The sequence below is a fragment of the Dermacentor silvarum genome, chromosome 9, assembly GCF_013339745.2.
Source record: "Dermacentor silvarum isolate Dsil-2018 chromosome 9, BIME_Dsil_1.4, whole genome shotgun sequence".
Classification (NCBI taxonomy): Eukaryota; Metazoa; Arthropoda; class Arachnida; order Ixodida; family Ixodidae; genus Dermacentor; species Dermacentor silvarum.
Window position 1 is genome coordinate 157956072 of NC_051162.1, and position 21570 is coordinate 157977641.

The following is a 21570-nucleotide window of genomic DNA, read 5'->3' on the forward strand; positions in this document are numbered from 1 at the left end:
AGCGAGGAAGGCCGCACGGCGTTTGAAGAGACGAGAGAAAGCGGGGATTGTTATGTGGAAGGGCAACGCGTGCTGGGGCCCCCGCGTACGGAAAACGAAGGCTAAAAAAAAGGTAAAAAAAAAAAAAAAAAAGCAGAGAGGGGTTCCACCGATGCTCAAAGGAACGGTTGAATTACAGGGCCCTTCTTCCTATACCAACCAACCCCGTCCACCGAACGAAGCCCCAGGGAGGACCGGACTTGCAACCAGCCATCGACAAGGGAAGGAGAAAAACACAAAGATCAGAATACAGAGCGCAACATTAATAACAGGAACACTGGTTCGGGTAGCGTCGCGAGGTGCACTCCCTCGTACTGCGCGCGCCGTCTAAATGTTGTTGCGGGGCGTGTAACACTTTCGTGCCCCGCGGCAGTGCATTGCTAACACGAACCCCCTCGCCTACCCCCTCCGTACTTTGAGCTCCGGAAACAACCGACTTCGCCAAGGCTTCTCGCCCCACGCGAGAGACATTGACGCCCTTTCCTGTCGTTGTTGTTTTCATCGTTTAGCCTCTTTAGGCGGCCTGGTGAGCGGCCAGTGAGCTCGGAATCTAACGCATGCGGGTGCAGTTGAGGTGGGGCCACGGATCTGACGAACTCACGGCCGGAAGGGACCCTTCCTCGACCCGAGTTCCACGCATTGCAAAGCAGCCGTGACCCCGGTGAAAAGTAAAAAAAAAAAAAAAAAAGAGAGAGAGAGAGACCGCCGACCTGCTTGCAAATGTTGCTCTTCCCTTCGGAATAACTTCGTGCGGACAACGATCTGCGCTTTTCTGCGTAGTATGCATAATGGTTTCCAAGACACGCTCGTACCTGACTTCACGAACAGAGAAAGTGCTTCCTCGGTTACGAGCGGGGTTTTTACGGCTGTGTTTATAAATCAAGGCGCTTCTGCAACGAAAGGCTCTGGCTCAAAGCCACTTTACTGCAGAGTAACTGTTTCTCCAAACTCTGACTTTCTATTTCCATGTTTGCATCTTACAAAATTATGGCAATCTTCTCATTCAGTCACGCCGAGTATCACTGCATGATTAATCAAAATGTTCAAGGGTGCAGACATCAACACCGCCGTTTCACCGGGGCGTAACGCCTTCGTTAGCTATTCGTCAGCTAAAATGGGACAAAATTAACATAGGAATTTGACAACGTACCGAATGCAGTGGTTAATACACCACTGCCCAATTCAAAGATGAAAATTTGGACAGATGCGCAAGCCAATCATGTTCGCTCATTTCCCTGACGTCAGGCGCAGACGAACTTTCTTCGTGCGCGGAGGCAGGGAGCGGCAGGTGAAGTGCGGTTCTGTGGGCGGAGCTTGTAAATAAACCTTACAGCTTGGCAGCGAGTATAATAACTCTTATCTTTGACTTTTTCTTTAGTTTTATATTTGATGATTGTTTTGATACTTCAGGTTCAGAACTTATAAAGTTCCGTAATAATATGCATGCGACTTGTTTTAATAAAAAAATGTGAAGCTGAATGCCTTTACATATAACAACCTTCGCTGACCTCCGAGGTAATGACAGTTGTGCCAGTAATACCTGTGAGATGCACAACAATCCTGCCACATATACATATTCCCATGCACACAACCTATGCAAATCGCACAAATGTGAAACAAGTATCAGTGAACGTCCAACCTCAGCGGATGATTAAGTTAGACAAGTCGTTAAGATAGAAATGCTATGGACGAGAATAAATCTACAAGTTTTTTAAAAAGTAGCAATATGCCGGTAATTGACGGTGAGTCAACACGAGCGAAGATCCAATTAAGCCACGCGGAGTTTCGAAGGAAACGCGACGATCAAACAAGGGATTAAATTAGCGCGCTGCGCTCTGGAAGCTCGGTGACTATGCCGAGCGAGGTTGATAAATTAATAAAGGATGATTATTTACTCGGCGCAAACCCGATCGGTCCGTAATTTAAGGAGTACGTTCCACGTGCGCACGAGACGAGAGGGCAGGCTGACAGCACGTTTTAGGAGACAAGACTCGGAAACAGAAATTTAGGAGCATACAAGATCGGAATAGGCAGTGTTTGGCTCTCGTGTTTGCCACAGTTCTCTCAATGTAACCAACATCATTATGTATGTAGATACATATAGCTGTTTCTAAATGGTCGGCTGCCGTCGTATCGAGGGGGCATTCACCTCGTCAAGCTGCTAAATGTAGTATATTTTAGTGATTTCGCCTTTTTTTTTTCATATGAAGAAAAAAAAAAAACGAAGGAAATCCGAAACTATACTTCGTTACACACTTACGCAAGCAACATTGCGGAAACTGCGCAAGTAGATCGGTCATAAAAGTATCAATCCGCGCATTTTGCAGTGAGCTTTAGCACCGCCCACGTCTACTGAATAAGCGCTTCGTTTAGTTCAACTGTGACGTCAAAGCTAAGGTAGCGCTAAATCGCACATTATTCGTATGCCTTTTTTGCTTACATCGTGTGACGCACTATAGTTTCGTCGCGGATGCAGGCGCTGCACCTGCGCAAGTTGTGCAACGAGTACGGGTCGTACAAACGTGCAACTCCGCTCGTTGCGAGGTGAACAGGTTTAAGATGTATCACATATGACAACCTATACGTAACAATTCCTGAATATATGCTATGACAATCGCCTTGTGCGTTTGATATAGCGCTCTTTACTTGAAGGCAACAGAGATTTCCGTCAGCATGTATATCACACCTGACCTGCTACTGCGCATAGGAAGGTAGAAGGGCATTAACATATTCCTGATGGGAGTAGAAATAAAGGAAAGCAATATGCGCGGGTAAACCTTATAATGATATTTACAACAGAAACATGGCGCAAAGTTAAGGAAGTTTCTATATCATGAAGTGAACCTTGGTAAAACTTTCCGAGAATGCCAGTTTCTCAAAGTTCAAGGCACAGGACCTAAGACGTAATCTTGGAGAAGCGTCACAAATCATGTGCATTTGGCGCTCAAGGTAATATCGCTCATCGCGGTATGCGTGGCATTCAGGTAAGATACGTTTCACTGTCTAAAACTGTCGCAGTTATCAAATCAGGAATCGGCGGTTCGCTCGATGCGACGCATATTGATAGATTCGTGAATAGCTTGCTAACTGAATGAAGGCCAAATTACGCAACGCGTTCAAATTTCAAGCATTAGAATGGCAGGCGCTATTTATTTGCGGCGGTAGCAAGTAGTGCGAATGGCCCCTTTCACCTATACCACGTTTCTCGATATATATAAAACGCAGTTCACAATTTAAATAGCTACACGCATAGGCAGAAATAATATATGATGAAAACACTTATGTATATTAAAGCCACGTAGCGACAATGTATCTTTAGGCACTATAAGGAAAAATAAGGTAATGCATTGCTTCTTCATAAAAGTAAAGACAAAAATTAAATAACTATGAATTAAATAACTAAATATTAATGAAAGGTGAACCAAAATGTTAAAAGGCTGGATAAGCAGATTATTCCTCTCGAATCGCGAGAAGGTCGTCCTTAACGTAAGCGCAAACTTTGGAAGCCATAATAGGTGAAAAATGAAACACAGCTGGCGAAAACGCCTTTGACATTCCAGCACCAGCTCTTCTTAACGTCATATAACAATGACGTCATATAACAATAACATATACCAATATATAATACCAATACACCAATATATAACAATAACGTCATATAACAATAACAATTGCTGCGGCTTAAGCCGCAGCAATTGAGCGTATCAATAATGAAATATTGCCTCGCTTTCAGATCTGTGCGAAGGCTTTTGAAAAGTATGCGACGCGCGAGAGGCTGAAATATGCAAGGTACAACGAAACCTGCTGCAGAAGGACTTGTTGTTGAGCAAGTTGGTGTTCAGTCAACGACATATTGTAGAGATAAGGCAAAATCACAAAAAAGAAAGATGTACAGCCACACGTCACAGGCGCCTGTGACGTGTCTGTGTATCGTCTTCGTAATTCTGCCTTCGCGCTACAATATGTCGTTAAAGAAAATACAACGAAACCGGTGACACGTTGCACAGACGCCATCGGCGCCGGGGCGCGAAGTTCAATACCGGAAGTTCAGTCGCCATTTTCCCCAGTAATAAGCATAAGTCTTAAATATAGCTTTTAACGTCTCTGAACAGCACAGTTGATTACTTGAGAGGACGTACGAACCAGGTTTGTTGTCGATGTTGGGTGTTTTGCAATCGAAGTTAAAAAGGTAACTTTCCTTCGGATCGCATTTGCTCTTCACTTGAAAGAACGTTTCTCACGTGTTGGGTAATAAATAACCTCGTAGCTATCCGTTTCAACTACACAGTAAGCATTTCGCATATAGAGCTCGTATATGCTATTTTTTTTTTTTTTTTTTTAGGGCTGAGAACGAGAATGCCATTACTTGCACGACACCAACCATACCCAGCATGTCTGTGTGGCATCATGGCGGACCGCCATGATGATTTTCACATCACTAAATCTAGCGGAAAAGTTTCGCTTCACAGCGTTAGAGGGCTCCGGTACCCTAAAACCCGGGCGAAGATGAAGGCTTCATAACTGGTATACGCGACCGCCACGTCGCGTCTGCGGGGCCGCACCGGCAAACTGTAAAAAGTTGTAATTGAATACTGCCAGCAGAAGAACAGAAAGAAGTCGCAGTTTCGCCCGAAAGGTGAACAACTAACAGCGGTGGCAAAGTTGTAGACAATCACACGATGCGAGGTTCGCAGTTCAACGTGCAGAATAAACTGCAGTAAACATTGGCTGACTAAATAAAAAAAAAGCGCTAGTGTGACGCGCCAAAACACACACACACACACACACACACACACACACACACACACACACACACACACACACACACACACACACACACACACACACACACACACACACACACACACGAACAAAATTCGCATTGCTATCGCGGTAAAAAATAAGATAAAAAGAAATAAAGATAAAAAAGAAAGAAAGGAACACTAAAGGGACGTTCGTTCTTACCGGTTGCCCACGCTCGACGCCGGCACTTGAGCTTCTTGCGCAGCCTGAGCAGCTTGAGCGGGGAGTCGCCGCTCGCGAGCTCCTTGGAGCCCAGACCCCGAGATCCGAGGAAGCTTCCGCCGGAGGCGACGCCGCTCCCGGAGGCGCTGCTTCCAGCGCCGCCGCCCAGTGGTACCGGTCCGGAGCCTGCAAAACGACGTCACAGTTGAGGTTGAGGAACCGTACGGCATAGAGAACCCGATCAGCTCTGATTATGTAGATGCAAAAAGAAAGAAAGAAAGAAGAAAGAAAGAAAGAAAGAAAGAAAGAAAGAAAGAAAGAAAGAAAGATAGATAGATAGATAGATAGATAGATAGATAGATAGATAGATAGATAGATAGATAGATAGATACATGAAAAAATTAGAGCACCGCGCAACACGGCTGAATCCAAACGTACAGGTTCAACACATGATCGTTACGTCAGAGCGCCGGTAGCTTTGAGTTCAAGCTCCTGCTCTGCAAACTGAGCGGCGGCATGGCGGCCGAACATGTCCGCATCGATTAAAAACTACCGTGAACCATACATCCCCAATCAAAATGACGGCTCTCAGAGGTCACGTGCTCGGCCGATACTGCGAGGATAAAAGCGAAGGGAATGGCTCGTTTCCCGAGGCTGGCTATGTGTCCTAATGCTCTCTCCTAGTTCATTTCATTCCTCCACGGAACGTACAAACCTAGGCGTCATAATAAGTAACAATTAACGCGGCACGTTGTCAGAATATGCGAACTGGAATGCTGAAAGCCGAGTGAGTACTACGGGAACGGCGTGCACCGAGTGAACGGGAATCGCCTAATTGCGTCGGATTGTCCCCCCGCACTCAGACCTCCATACGAGTACTGTATATATATATACATGCAGGGGCAGGGGCTCCTGCAGCATATCTGATGCTTGGGGGCTACGTCTGGGGTCTCATGTCGCATTGTGTAGTTCACCTCTCTCTCACTCGCTATATATATATATATATATATATATATATATATATATATATATCAACGACCACTGACGAAGCGCAGTGCAGAGAAATGAAGGCTGCAATCTGATTTAAATCGTGCTTTTCTAGGAACAGCTAGGCTTACACCGACCTTTGTTAGCTTCTCACTTTTCATGAGCGTGGATAGGGACAAGGAAAAAAGGAGCGAACGCGAAGCATCCTAAAGTCGTTGCGCTGAGACATGCGCCTGGAAGAACTGCAGAATAGAGCGCCAGCCTTCCCCTCCTGGAGAACCACTTCAGGTCGGAAGATACGTTGAACCTGACGAAAACAGGCAGCGCTCTCGACGCAGAAAAAGCACCGGCAAAGAGAGTCTCAGAAGTCACAAGCTTCCGGAAAATTTTGTTTCGTTTGTTCAAAGTAGTCGCTAGCCTCGCTAGTCGCTAGTTAGTCAAAGTAGTCGCTAGCCTCACGGGTGGTAGGAGGCTGTCGGAACAGCATTAGAGTGTTTTAGATTAGGGGGACGCAAGCGCCTTGGGGTCCCCTAGCGCTAGGGGATACAGTACTGCGCATGCGCAGTACACCGTGGCCCCAAGCGCTAGTGGGCCCCAACGCTTGCGTCAATATAAAGCTGTCCATTGAGTGTGGGAGCATGCCCCCACTGGTTAAGAACCTGTGGGGGCGACTGCCCCCCCCCCCCCCCCCCCCCCGGTTCCGAAGCCCCAGTGCAGGGGCTGTTTTTCATTCAGGAGGCGACACGGCTCAACGACAATCAAGTTCATATACGTGCGTGATCCTGGCACTAATCTGAGACGACCGGAATGCGATGTGCCACTTATACACTTGGAACATACGTATCTCAGCGGGAAAGAAACGGCTCCCGGGACAACGCTATCGTCGCCACTTAATTTACAAGATACATACGCGGGGGACGCCGCTATTACAGACGAAATGAGAGAGAGAGAGAAACAAAACTTTTAAAAGGAAGGCAAGAAGAAAGAGCGCGAGCGCACCCCTGTCGCCAAATGTGTCTCAGGATACGCAATGCCCCTGACCCACGGTTCTACATTTAGAGCGGCCTCCCCCCGAAATGGATGTTTCTTGCAACGCACGCACGCACGCACGCACGCACGCACGCACACACACACACACACACACACACACACACACACACACAAAGAGAGAGGGAAAGAGAGGCAAGATGAAACGGAACAGCGTGAGCGTTCACAGATACAAGAGAGAGAGAGAGAGAGAGAGGGAAGAAGGAACGCAAGCTTCAATGCAAGAACGAAACGACCGACGTAGGCGGCGGAAAAGCGTCGGTGACGAAGCGCCGTTTCGGGACGAGTCGCTAAAAGCCTCCTCTTCCCGTTATGCGATTTTCCTGTTCTGTTCTTTTTTTCATCCACAAATTCACTGCAACACTCCCCGCCAGCCTGCCGCTCTTCTTCCTTTTTTTTTTTTTTTTTCCAGCCGTCGTGGCCCCCAACAGGGAGAATCGCTTTCTAGCTGCTACGCTCCTTTTGTTTCTCTCTCTTTTTTTTTTTTTTTTTTTTGGGGGGGGGGGGGGACCTACAGATTACGACTGCCGCACGTGTTATCGCTCGGGCGGACGAGGCCAAACACAGATGCTCGCAATGACGCCCATTCTGCCCCCAGCTCCGTTCTCATTTCTCTCCGCGCGGCGACGTTCGCGCTTGTGTGAACGCTGCTTCCGCTCGCACCGGCTGCTGCGCGAGAGAGAATCTCGCTTCTTGAGCGCGGCAACAACACCGAGACGCTGCGGATGTTCACCGCTAAAGGCTCATTCACACTAGGCCGACGCGACACCGATTTTGGTCTGCCGACTGTTGGCGACAGCGTTTTCCGTCCTGTAAAACTGCTGTCGCCAACAGTCGGCAGACCGAAATCGTGTGTCGCGTCGTCCTAGTGTGAATGAGCCTTAAGGCGCGTTGGCACCGGCGAATGACACGGTTCGCGCGACAGACCGGGACTGGCGGCTATAGGGAGCGAGTCAAGGGAACCGGTGTTCACACCGGCGAGCGCGACTTCACGCCGAGATGCCTCGCCAGTCGAGCGCTGGGCTAAATGTCGGTACATTGAGGGGAACTAGTAACGATATCATAAAACCTTTGAGCAGTGTTACTAGCTTCCATAAAAGTCTCGAGATTGGTGCCATTTGCGCCTACTTTCGCAGAGAGCGAATTTGGGTTTCACGATTGGAGGCCGACTGCAATGAATAGTTTGCACCGCATGAAGAACCTAGTTTTGGATAGTAGCCTCCGTACAAGATTTCAAGTTGCAAACACGACTGAATGCGGGCCCCGTATAAATAAAGCTCACATAAATAGTGACACCGAAACTTTGTTAGGGGGGGGGGGGGGGGACGCCGCCATTACCACACGCGGAAAGTAACGCCAAACCGAGGACGTTGAGAATAAGCGTGGCGATTGGGCATATCCTCCGAGATTCGGATGCGCCCTCATAACGCTGCAAATCTCAGAGGTCACGGTGTGGGATATGCGTCATATCCGCTGACCACCACGTGCGCGCCTCGTTCTCCTCGCGAGGCCATTTGGAGACTAACTTCCGCAGCTTTGCACAATCTGTAACTTTGCAGAAAGTGCGGATTGTGCATAGACATCGCTGTCTCGAGGGGGAAAAAAGTGCATCTGTTGAGCATCTAAAGCCGACAAATTTGTTGCGGGACTTTAAGCTTACGTGCAATTGTTACGATGCTTACGAAGCCTTTGCGAACGTCGGTCCTGTGGACAAATTTTAGGTTAAATCAAAGCGATGTATAATGCATCCATTTTGTATGTTTCAGATGCCACGACAGGCGCAGTTCCCACTATTGTGATATCGCTTCTTTTTTTATTGCCGAGTTATAGAATTGCAAACTTGATCCATCCGTGTATTTCAAGAATTTCTTTTAAAAAATATAAAAAATTGATGGCCCCATAAAAGCCGATATATATATTACCCTTTCCTTATGAATGGAATGAACCTATACAATCACATTCGGCGCAGTGGATGGATTCCGTGCAGTACGATATCGCCGTTTCCATGCGTATTCAAGGAAACGTAGGAAAAGCAAACAGACTACGAAGAGCGCCCGTCAATCGCGTTTCGCATGGCGCCAGTTGACACGAAAGTACCGGATGTGACGTCACAATCAACTTGAGCCGCGACACGGTGCTCGCGCTCGAGTGGGCTGGAACACTGCACAACGCGCCGCCGACATACGAAAACTTGGCTTAGCTAACTACCACTAACTGCAACGGCCTTTTTGGTCCTGCAATGTTTTTCGTACGTCGGCGCAGCCGTGAAGTCTTCGAGCCCCTTCGGCCAGGCGCGCACCGCGTTGCAGCTCGTAATTGAACGCGACTGCAACGTCAACATGCCAAAGAATTACACGGTGTTACATCTTCGTCTTTGTGTTCGGGCAAATAAAAACGTCTTTTACGACAAGGAACATGGGTAGACGGTTAATTATTACGTTATCCGCGTACTAAGATTCTGCGTTCTCCATCTAACCGCAATATTTCAACAAAAGAAAAGAAACAACGCATGGGGTAACAGACAAATCGCTAATAATAACAGACTACGAAAGCAATTATGTCCCCCTGAACCGTCTTCAGCACTGAGACGGATATAGGATGCAAAAGTACGACAAGATCTCCGGTGCAGATCGTATCGTTTGCACAGTAGCGAACGAGTACAGCGAACTCTGATATACTATATAACTCACTCAGCTTCACTATAGTTCACTAGCTTGACTGAGGGTACTGGACGCCCAGAGCGGCAACGACCGAGACAGAACTACGACATACATACACAGAGTCGTCGGCGGTGAGCTCCATTATATTACCGGCGTTATCTCCCAGTCGGTATCTGTAAATGCTTTACGGCAACTGCTTCAGTGTTTCAAAATAAAGACACATTTCTTTCTCTGCTGCCCTGCCGACCCAGGACTTATCTGCTATACAGCAAGAAGTCGACGCGCGGTTTTTTATGGACGAACTCCGCCGACCGGACGGCCGGCCGACTCGGGACAACCTGCCTCTCGCTTCCGCTGCGAGTGCTTTTGTGACGAAGCCGGAGGGGGACTCCGGCGAGTTCGAGGGGCGGGAGCACGCGGCGTTACTCCCGTAGCCGCTTGTACGAAGCAACTTTCATCATCATCATCATCAGCCTATATTTACGTCCACTGCAGAACGAAGGCCTCTCCCTGCGATCTCCAATTACCCTTGTCTTGCGCTAGCCGATTCCTATACTTGCGCCTGTAAATTTCCTAACCTCATCAGCCCACCTAGTTTTCTGCCATGCTAGACTGCGCGCCCCTTCTCTTGGTATCCATTCTCTAACTCTAATGGTCCACCGGTTTAGCCATCCTAGGAAGCAACTTTATTCACTGGCAAAACAAACAATTTTGGCGGCCCTCTGAAAAGAAAGCTTTAGGTTGCCACGCCCGAGAGCGCCGCGGCATGGTCCGACGAGACGACGGCACAAAAACAACACCAACGACTCCGGGACGATGACGGCACGACGGCCGCGCAAAGACGGCGACAACGCCTACGACAAATGCGATGACGAATGCATGACAAAGACCGCGGTGACGACAGGGTGACAGCAAAACAATGACAGTGCCGACGAAGGCACGACGGCCAGAACGGAGGCGATTGCGGCACGAGGGCTCACAAGCAGCGCCCACCGGCGATGACCTGCCTATGCATTTCACTACAACGATAATGAAAGGCATATCCCCTGTCCGCGACGTTAAATTTGCTTGAAGTAGCCTAAAAAATTGCTCCAAGAAGCCTAGAACACGAAAGCCTAGTAAAAGAAAAAAATCCGACAATCCTCAGAAGCAGCTTAAATAATTTACAATTGCTTTTCTACCAATCAATTTCGGTTTCGTTTCCCAGGAGGCGACTGCGTCGTGACGTCGTAACGCGGAAGGTGGTCACGTGGGGGCGGAGCATCGCGACGTTTCGGCACTCGTTCCGGCTCGCTCGGTCGTCGGCTGTGCCGCTACATCGGGCCACGCAACGACACAGTGGCGTCCCTTCATTTTGGAGGTTACACGTTTCAGACACTCGCGGCGCGCGTAACCCTGATCGCAACCTTGTTCGCTAAAGGTTACTAAACACTTTCATTTTGACGTTCAACTCGATTCACTTTTTTTTTTCTATTGATTGGCTCGCCTCGTATCCGAGACCGAGCTCCTCTCAACAACTCCGATTTAACCCGATGGCCGTTATCGCCGAAGCCGATCACATGTCGCCAGAGGCGCAAACGCTTTCCGTGGCGCCAATTAATGGCCCGTCCAACCTTGGATGTAGTACACCTACATCGTCGGCGGAATCATAGGCAGATCAGTATCGGTGAGATTGCGTAAAGCCCCCCGCGAGCTGGGTTTGTACTGGAGACCGGCCAAAGAGCCGCCTTAACACAGGGACGGGCAGAGCGACGTTTAAACTCCGATTATACGCGGATGCATTTCTGAATCTTTTTTTTTTTTTTTTTTGTTCCCGTGTCTCAAGCAGCGGTGAGGTCCCATCGCATCCGATGGCTGGCATGCGCTGAGTAGCACCACGTCCGAATGAATGTCGCGTCTACACCAAGGCGACACAGCCAGACAGGCTATCGATCGCGTTTCAGGACGTGCAAGAATATGCAAAATTAAAGATTACATGCCCAATCGCCCTCCGCTCGACACGTTGGCTCGCATCTGTTCCAGGAAACCCGTCTACCGGCGCAAGTGGACAACACCAACGGAGGAAAGAAAGAATTATGAGAGAGAGCGTCGCGGTACAAAACTGAAGCCAGAAAAAAAAAATGTCGGCCCACCACGTGATCACGTTCCGGTAAGTTTTAGTGCCTTCCAGCGCCGCCACGCTGGGCGCGCTCAACGCTCGCTCTTCGGACAAAAGACAACGGATGCGTCCGCAACGTGCGGTGTCCAACGTATACCGTATACGTTGCAATATAAGCGACCACAAGCAGGTCACGTGAAAATGTGCAACAGAGCGGTTGGCGAAGCTCCGTGCGCATCGACCTAAAGCCTATCATGAACCGAACTACTTGCGGTTCCATGCGAGCACCTCAGCCCAGGGGTCCCATATCGGGCTGACACCTTGAGAGAGAGAGACCGAGAGAAAACGAATACATTTCTGCGGTACGGTAATGTTCCCTCGACCCTTCTTCAATTGACAGCGTGTACAAGCTGTGGAAACAGAACGCCCGCAGACGCCTGCAGACTTCGTCCGACAACTCAAAACGGTGCTAGATAGAAGAGAGAAGCACACCTACCACAAAGTCTGCTCAACACGTGATCGCGCCATGTGTGCCTTCCACGTTCCAATGGACACACTCTGCGCCAATACGAAAGGGGATCACCCGCGTTCAAACGAAGACTGCTGTAAATCGTGGAAGTCGGAGCCTATGAGGTTCACGCATGTGTGAAGAATTCTGCCTACATGGACATATGAGTAAAGGTACACCCGGCCGCAAAATATCACGGACCATGAAATCGGAGAGAAAGCTGATTGTCTCCGCAGTCTCACAACGCAGCCTGGTATTTGCATTTCGAACCTCGACTAGAATACGCTGTATACAGTTTTGCTGGCTATTGCTAGAGGCTGCTCGGGAATTGAACGTCTTCTGAGATCTCGCGGTCTTTTGTGGCCGGGTGTACAGTGCGAGTACGAGATGGACAGGAGTACACGAAACACCGCCGCTGACTTTCAACCTTCCGATCCCGGCCGTCACGTCTTCCTCGCGCTGCATGCCTTTAGTCGCGAACCACGTACAAGCTCAACAATTCACGACCCGCCTGCGGGACAGTTTGTTGCTATGGGGTTGCGCTGCTGAGCTCGAGGGTTCGATATCGGCCGCCGCAACCGCATTTCCATGGAGGCGAAGTGTTAAACAAAAGAGAAACGCCCGCGTTCTCAGATTTAGCTACACGTTAAAGAAGAGCCTCAGCTGGTCAAAATTAACCCGGAGTCCCCTCGCCATATATGGCTGGCGTGCCCTCATGATCACATCGTAGACTTAAAAGCACTTACAAGGCACTTAAAAGCCCCACAATCTGATATCTTCACCTTTCCGTCATATTGGAAACCATTCGCAAAATTTGCCTTAACACGACACAAGCTCAGTGCTCGGAATAGGGTTTGCTGGATCCGTTCCTTTGTAGGATTGGTTGTTGACTGTATTTTTTTTTAGATGCGAAGCAGCTTATGGCGGGGGCTTTGTCCGTCCTGCGTCCCGCGGTGTCCCACACCTCCACAGCGCATGCGCGTCCCCTCCCCCTCTCTCCCCTACGCTCCCCCCTTTCTCTCCTCTAGGAATCCGGAGCGGCGCGCACGACAGGTGGTGCGACAGCTGCATACTCCGCTGGGGGCGCCACGGTAGTTCCGCCGTATGAAAATGACGGAGCGCGCGCGCCTCATTCTCTCTCCTGTGCAGCGCCGCGATGAGCGCTCGGGCCGCTGCCGCGAAACCATCTCCCGCTCAAGCTAACCATCTCCCCGCTGGTTCGCATCCACACATGGTTCCCTTTAGCGGGAGATGGAGTAATTTTTGTTTTCAGCTTGCATTTTGTGTGTTTTCGTGACATATATTGGTCCGTGTACTTTCTGCTTGAAAACGCATTGTCATTTTCACCCATTATTGCCCACCCTCTTATGCAACGAAATTTCACTTTGGTTAAATCGGTTATAAATTCGTAGTATGTACTTCAATTATTGAACCTTGGCGAAAACAGCAGGGCTGATAATTGTCCGATATTCTTATCAGCAGCATTCACATATAGCCCCCTAAGCAGACGACGCGTGCACTTCGTGGTTAGCCGATATGACGCATCACATCGCCTCCGAGATTCGTTTCAGCGCGTCGCGGGCCGGCGCCCAACCTCTGAGGCCAAGCCGATGTGACACATCCACTCGTAACTGAAACGCAAAATTTCGCATAGAGGCTCCTCTACGTTGACTATATGAAACCAAGCGTTTCACCGCGGCCCGTAATTTCGCTGCAGCTACAGCCTCCAAGTGATGCGATCGAGTGCTCTTGAGGCTACATTAATGCCGTTAATAGATTAAACGAATTTTCTGCACCCACCGTTGAGCGACCTCTCGAAGTGGGCGTTGACGTGCCTCTGCAGCGCCGCCTGGGAGCCGAACCGCTGCCCGCAGCCGGCCACGATGCAGGGGAACGGCCGCGAACCGCAGTGGCTGAGGGTCACGTGACGCTCCAGCCACTGCCGGGAACACGAGCGCCGCTCGAACACCTGGAAGAAAAGACAAAGAAACACGTTCCATTAAGGTTGATTCAATCTAAGTTCTTTCTTTCTTTTTTCCCATCTCATTCGACTTTATTTCGACACAACGAAATGTAAAAAGCAGACGTGATGAGCTTATAAAAGCCTAAGGAGACGTCAAGGGGCCCGTGCACTGATATCTACATTAGTAGTACACGTCAGTGGGCCCATGCCCCTATTCAGTGGTTGACCGATGAATCAAAGAAAACGGAGATGAAACACATGTTTGTTTGTGTGTCTTTTTCACCCCTTGAATATGTGCAATAGGAAGCATGTTCAACTTGCCAACTTGCAAATTAGCACAAATAAATGTCCTTGTGGTTGGATTACATCTTGAAGCGACCCGTGAAGCACGGGAGTTGCAACTCCGCGTTCCGTTGTAAAGAGGCTGCAACATATGCAGTAACCGTCGTACAATCGTCCGCAGAGTAGCTGGGGAGGTACAGATTTCATCGATTAAAGTTCTGAATTCTCTCCTGTAATCACGTCCGCAATTACCTAACATGTCAATTCCAGCTGTCAATTCCAGCTGGCACTGACCAGATAAGCATACCTCTAACCCCTATGCAAACCATACATGGGTTACCTTTTGTATAACTTTATTTTTCTTTCAAATAACGAACGTTTTTGTCTCTCCGCTCTTTGGATTCGAAACAAATAAGTATTCGATTTGCAATCGAAAGCTTTAACAATAGAAGGTCCCATGTTCTTGGACAATATAGAACGTACGTCGCGAGGAAGTAGTCGTGCAACGGATATATCTCGGCCTTCTCTCACCCTTAATGTTGTCTTATATGTATACGCGTACGCTTTCAGCGCATTAAGAATATCGCCAATAACTGCAGAAACAAAAAAAATGACTTCTGTAAGCATAAACACAACTACGTCGCCAGCAGAAGGCGCCGCAACAACCCCGCGTCACCTGTCAAATTATAACTCGTCCCGGTTGCTCCGTCACGGACGAAGCCTGCGGACCAACTCTCGGGCGCCCATGCGGCTGCGCGCGCCAGTTATTCGCAGTGACGTCACCTGCCCCGACAATGACCAGAAGGCAGCGACTCAAGGCCGTCTGCTGCCGCTCACGCGCAGACGACGAACAGCAAGAAAATGGCAGCGCCAGCAGCAGACGACAAACAGCAAACAGAGAAGCACAACTGCAGACGTGCGGAACAAGAAAGAAGCAGACGACCGACGAAAAAAATAAAAGACGCGGCGGAACAGCTGGTTAGCGAGCGCCGCCGCCGCAGCCAGTTGTCGCGTGCGAACGCTAGCAGGAAACGCGCGGGAGTGAGGGAACGCTACGAGAGGAAGATCACCGACACGCAATGCGCAGCGGTGCGGAACGTCGGAGGAACAGAAAAAAAAAAAAAATAGAAAGTGAGAATGAAGGACTCGCAAGGCCTCGCGTCTTTTTCGAACTTGATCTCGCGATAAAATAGTACAGAGAAGAGGCCGACAACACATCGGCCAATCAGGGGACGAAGTCACAGTACCTCGGGATGCGCTATCTTGGGGTGCTATTCTGGAAATGGTCCAAATTCGCCATCTTGTCATCTCCGATTGGTTCAGAGGGCTGCTACGGCGTCTCTGATTGGCTGAAAATCCCAACATTGCAGAAATCGACAATATATGGCGCAGCTTGACAACGCCCGGAATTGAACCTCGGAACATTTGTCAGAATTGGTATTCTTGTCGGCCCTGATTGGTCCAGAAGGCTTCTACGCGTCCTCTCTGATTGGCTCCCAAGTGCCGCCATTGCAGAATTCGACAATATGGCGGAATTTTACAATATCTAGATTAGCACTCCTGGATACACCTTGTCAAAGTACGCCGTATAGTTGAATTCGCCATCTTGTCAACTCCAACTGGATCACAAGGCGACTGTTACCCCTCTGATTGGCTTAACATACAAAGATGGCGGAACGTGGCGATAAGGCGGAATTTGACATTTTAGAGATTACCCCCCTCGGTCCCGTTAGAAAATCTCTTCGCGATAGAGTACGCAACAGACATGCGGGCTAGCTGTGATTAGTAAATGATTAATTCAGCGTAAACGAGTAACCTGACGACAAGACACAAAGTGACAGGCTAGGACCGCTATATTGTAACGATGTCTTTTTTTTATGCTAATGTATTTTCGCGCTTTGCGCGTTGGTGAGTCAAAGTGACGCTCCGCCGCTTTGACCACTCACCAACGCTAAAGGCGCGAAATGACATTAGCATATAAAAAGGCAACGGTACAACATCATCGCCTAACAACACCCGTGTCGTGATTGGCAGCGGAGGACAGACACCGGGCAAATAACGAAAAAACACTTCTTTTTGTTAAACACAGGCAACTGTAATAAGGACTTTTGGAATTTACAGTGACGTCATAAGTGGCGACCGGAACACAAGTCGCTAGGTGTACTACGCATACAAGTCAGCACAATACTGGTGTGAGACGCCTCAAAATGTTCCCAGTTCTTGTGCTAGTTATATGCCGCGAATATCAAGTTAATCCTTTCGCGATTGATAAACGGCTGTATCGATTCCATAAATAATGCAACACAAACTGCCTCGAGGCTGATCAGCCTGCATGCTGCCGCAATGACTCACTTTGGCTCACGCCCCAATTTTCAGGTTTATCAGATTCTGGCCATTTTCTACCAACTTGGGACACTGGATGTCAGCAGGTGCTGCTAAGCGCCGAATGGAAGTACCAGCGAACGGTCTCATAATCCTAGTTTGTACACTGACCAAATATGCCCAACTCTTTCATGCGTAAAAAAAATAAATAAAAAAAAAAGTGCCTACATAAATTCTCAACGTTTAATGTCGGCTCAGAGGCATCTCTAAAAACACTGATCTGTTAACAAAACGGTCAGTTATATTTAAAGGACTCTTTGATTTACTTGATTCTCGTTGATTTGCCCACTCAGCATGTGCCAGCGTGTGTGTTCCCGTTCTCGGCGAATCCTTCGGAATGGGTATGTCCCAATACGATTACAATGAAAAACTAGCCCCCGCCAAACCATACCAAATCAAAGCAGTCCTTGTAAAGCGTCAAATAGGTATCACCAAAGACAAAGCATCTGTTGACATTGATTCCAACACGTGTTTTCGATCTGCCTGAAATATGGAGAAGGCCGGATTCAAGAGGTATCAGAAGACAATCAGAGGGAAGAAAAAAAAAAACGAGAAGCCTTGGCGATTCAATGAAACTATGTGGAATCATTGTGGAATGACAATGACAACTATTGTGGAAAACAATATATATATATATATATATATATATATATATATATATATATATATATATATATATGTGTGTGTGTGTGTGTGTGTGTGTAAATGGGACGTGTGTATGCGTAGATTCGTACATAGCATGATATGCTGAGGGACGCCTACAAAGATATCAACGCAACGTTTGTTTACCGATAGTTTAAACACCTGACTACGTACCTACCGGTTTTATCGTTTGTTAACATATAGCTAAAGCTCATCACTACTTTCCTGCAGCACCCTTCGACTGTGTGGAGCAGATTACTGATTATCAACAAAGCAATACAAAGCGTGCTGAAATGATAGCGTGACTGCCCAGAAAACGCCACTGCGACTGGTCATTATGCACGCGGCAGCCACAACCAATCACGAGCGACCTCGACTCGGTCAACCAATCACGCCCTCTCATTGGCCGACGGCAGCGCCACCTCGCGTAACGCTGCGCGGTACGGGCGCGATAGTGTGCAAAGCGGCGAGTGAGACCCCCATTACGAGAATGCCGACCGTACAAACGTCACGAGCCACGTGCAGAAAAAAACGACGTGACGCAGTGCGAAGAACGGACGGCTATTCTGCCGACGAAGCCTCAGCTGAGAGCAGACGAAACAAGCGAAGCCCTAAACAACGCAAGAAAAGAAGCGCGCGAAACCGACAAGCCATGCAGACGAAGCCCTGTCGAAAGATAAAAAACGGCACGGCGAAAAAGAGGGCTACGAGAGGGAGGCATAAAGAGTTATACCGGCCGCTACCGCGCCGTGACACCTGCGGCGGCTGGATGGAAGTGGGTCATTGTGCCAACGAAAACGAAAAGTTTCAAAAGAGGAGAGACAAAGAGAGAGGGAGGGTTACATCCGTGCGTGGGCGAAAGAGATAAAGAGCCGGTGAACGAAAGCAGAAGCGAAAGTGACGTATCGTTTTTTATCTGCTGCACTGCACGGCTCCGTCTGCTCCGGCGAGCAGTGCAGCAGCAGTAGCAGCAGACGACGCGCGCCAGCAGACGACTTTCCATGCCGTTCAGTGACGTAGCGACGAGCGCGGTGGCAAGCACGAGCGTCGAGGAATGAATATCGCTAAAACGATATTAACTATATGCTTCGAACATCCAAGCGATCGAAGTAAGACTGCAGAAATGGCGACATGAAGAGGAAGCTTTAGCTCTGACCCAACTCCGATCCCGCCTATTCATCACCATCATCATCAGCCTATGTTTATGTCCACTGCAGCACGAAGGCCTCTTCCTGCGATCTCCAATTACTGAAATTTGTTGCACTTGAGAGAGAGAAAGTAGATTCTAGGGACTGTTGAAAGCGGAATTTTCATTTTTGACGTCAATTTGTTACAAGGTTGACAAGGATTTCTCTTAATGCCAATTAGCACATCGGCTATCCCCGTTTGCTCTCTGATCCACACCGCTCTCTTCCTGTCTCTTAACGTGACGCCTAACATTTTTCGTTCCATCGCTCTTTGTGCGGTACTTGTTGTCGAGCTTCTTTGTTAACCTCCAAGTATCTGCCCCATATATTAGCATCAGTAGAATGCAATGATTTCACATGCGCCTATTCAAATAGATGTAAAACGCAGAAATGCTTTTCTGAGATAACCCCTGGGGTGAATTTAATGAAATTTGTTGCACTTGAGAAAGTAGATTCTAGGGACTGTTGAAAGCGGAATTTTGATTTGGGAGCTGAATCTTTCTACAAAAATAGCCGATAATCGGTAAGTTAAAAAAAAAAAGAAATAGAAGCACGAAGTTTCAAATCCGCAACTCCGCCCCAAAATTAGATGTCGCAGTTCTGTAAACTGCATGTGTTAGAACATACAAAGCGGACAAATTTTATACAATCATTTATATCTGACGTCAATTTGTTACAAGGTTTACAAGGATTTTGCAAAATTCTTAGTCACATATTAGTGGTGGATCTGAAAGCTATGTATAACACATTACGTCCGCTTCAGATGTTCTATTAGATGCAATTGACAGAACTGTGATATCACTTTAAATTTCTGAGTTACAGATTGTAAACGTTATAGTTGCATTTTCTGCAAATTTGCATTTTCATCAATTTTTGTTAACAAATCGACGGCCTAAATAAAAGATCCGCTTCCAACAACCACTAGATATAACTAGATATCCAGTTGTATATATCCACATCACTAGATGACTTTTTTCTTCTTTTGAATGAAGCAAACCTCATCAAATATGGTGCAGTGATTGCCGAGAAAAACGATTTTTGCCTTTCCCATGTATTTAATAGGAGTGCCCGAGCTAAAGCTTCCTCTTTAAACGTAAAGCTGAGATAGGAAGTCACGCGAGACTAAAAATTATTGGAACAAACTTCAACGAAAAGAAGAAAACACATGATACTTGTAAAATTTTGATATCCAATGCTCGTAGCTCTGGGGCCAGCAAAGATGCCAAACGCCCATACTGTTCGCCGGCCTATACCCAGCTTTAAAAGGGTCTAACTTGCTAGCTATAGCAAAAGGCAAAGCAATGGCTACTGAACAGCTTATGTGCAGAATGAAAGAAAAAAAAAAAGAAAGACTCGTGGAGTGACCGTAGCGGTAAGCAAAGAGACGTAAAAATTTGTTCAAAACAAAACAAATGCAGTACAAAAAAATAAAAAAGATCAACGTTAGATATACAACGAGGAATTAGCAGATAAATACTTTAAAACATAAGCAATCATCGGACGTAAAAGGTAAGCACCCGAGCTTTCTAACAGATAACCTGGTATGCAACACACCAGAAACGTAGAACCGAGCCCAGCAATTACTGTCCCTTCAAAGGTCATTACGAGTTGCCGCCCCATCAGGCGGATCCACTCAAAGCACAGTTTGTTTACGCGATCGTGCCGAAACCGAGACCGCAAAAGAAGCAGCAACAACAACGCACCCCCCGCTCACACTCGCCCTAATTGAAGCGCACAAAACGCGCTAATAGAGGTCGACACGTTTCGTCCCCCAAGTTCGAACATTCTGGTTCCTCGCTATCTCCCCTACCCCCAGTAAACTCCCTCGTTTTATTCACATCTACCGCGCGCGCCTCGTAGAACGCCACAAGAAGAAAAAAGTAAAACGAAACAAATAACGAGAGAGCGAGGCGTTAAAAGCGATTAACAAGGTCGCGAAACTGGCGACAGGCGTTGCTGCTAATTAAGCCGATTTGTACGCCCCCTCCACCACCCCCACTGCTGCCAACAAGATTAAATAGGCGCTGAAACAAAGGTCACTAAACGGAGCAGCACGATAAATAAAGCCACAGCCACAGAAATCTCGCACTCCCACGCGCGTGACATGGCGTCGTCTGCTACAGTGGGGGCAGGCAGACGAGGGGGGGAGCACGATGTGTCGTCGTCTGCTAGTCGTCTGCTCGCTGCGGACGTGCGTGGGCCAATCGCGTGGGAGGGGGGAGCGAGAAAGGATCGTCTGCTCGCGCATGCGCGTGCGCGCGCCTGCACGTAGTGTCGTCTGCTCGAAACACATAACAGGCAAAAAAAAAAAAAAAAAAAATTAAGCGTGAGTCACCGCACAGGGACGGACGAGTGTACTTGGTCGCTGCCGCGCGTTATACGGGTCACTGACTGTCACGTTTCCGCTGTTACAACAGACAGGTCGTTAATATGTTCAAGAGGTGTGGGTTGAGGACGCTTTGACGGCAACGGCGAGGAGGATTTGGCTGTAAACGTCGCTCGCACGCGCTTAGGTGATGCATGATCGAGCTGCGTGTGTCCCAGCCGTTGTTCCACTCTGACAACACAACGTATAAATCCACGCCGGAGTTATGATACGAGTCTTTTTCTACCCTTCTGGCTTAAAAAAAAAAAAAAAGTTGTGGTTTTAACGTCCTGAAATTGCACAGTTATGAGGGACGATGTAGCGGAGGGAGATGAATTCATTTTGACCCGCTGGAATTCCTTAACGTGCACTCAATGCACGTTACAACGACCCTTCTTACGTTACGCCTCTATTAGAATGCGGCCACTGAGGTGGGGTCGAACAA

General features: G+C 48.2%; 1 protein-coding gene across 4 annotated transcripts in view; it reads right to left on the reverse strand.

Moving 5' to 3' along the window:
* Positions 1-21570, reverse strand: part of LOC119464571 (zinc finger protein jing-like) — a 171250-nt gene that overhangs the window by 35228 nt on the left and 114452 nt on the right. For all 4 annotated transcript variants that reach the window (XM_049656205.1, XM_049656206.1, XM_049656208.1 and 1 more), the window contains 2 exons: positions 14105-14273; positions 5005-5190 (listed from right to left, as the gene is read on the reverse strand). In XM_049656205.1, the coding sequence (XP_049512162.1) occupies positions 5005-5190; positions 14105-14273 (355 nt within the window). The remainder of the gene's footprint in view (positions 1-5004; positions 5191-14104; positions 14274-21570) is intronic.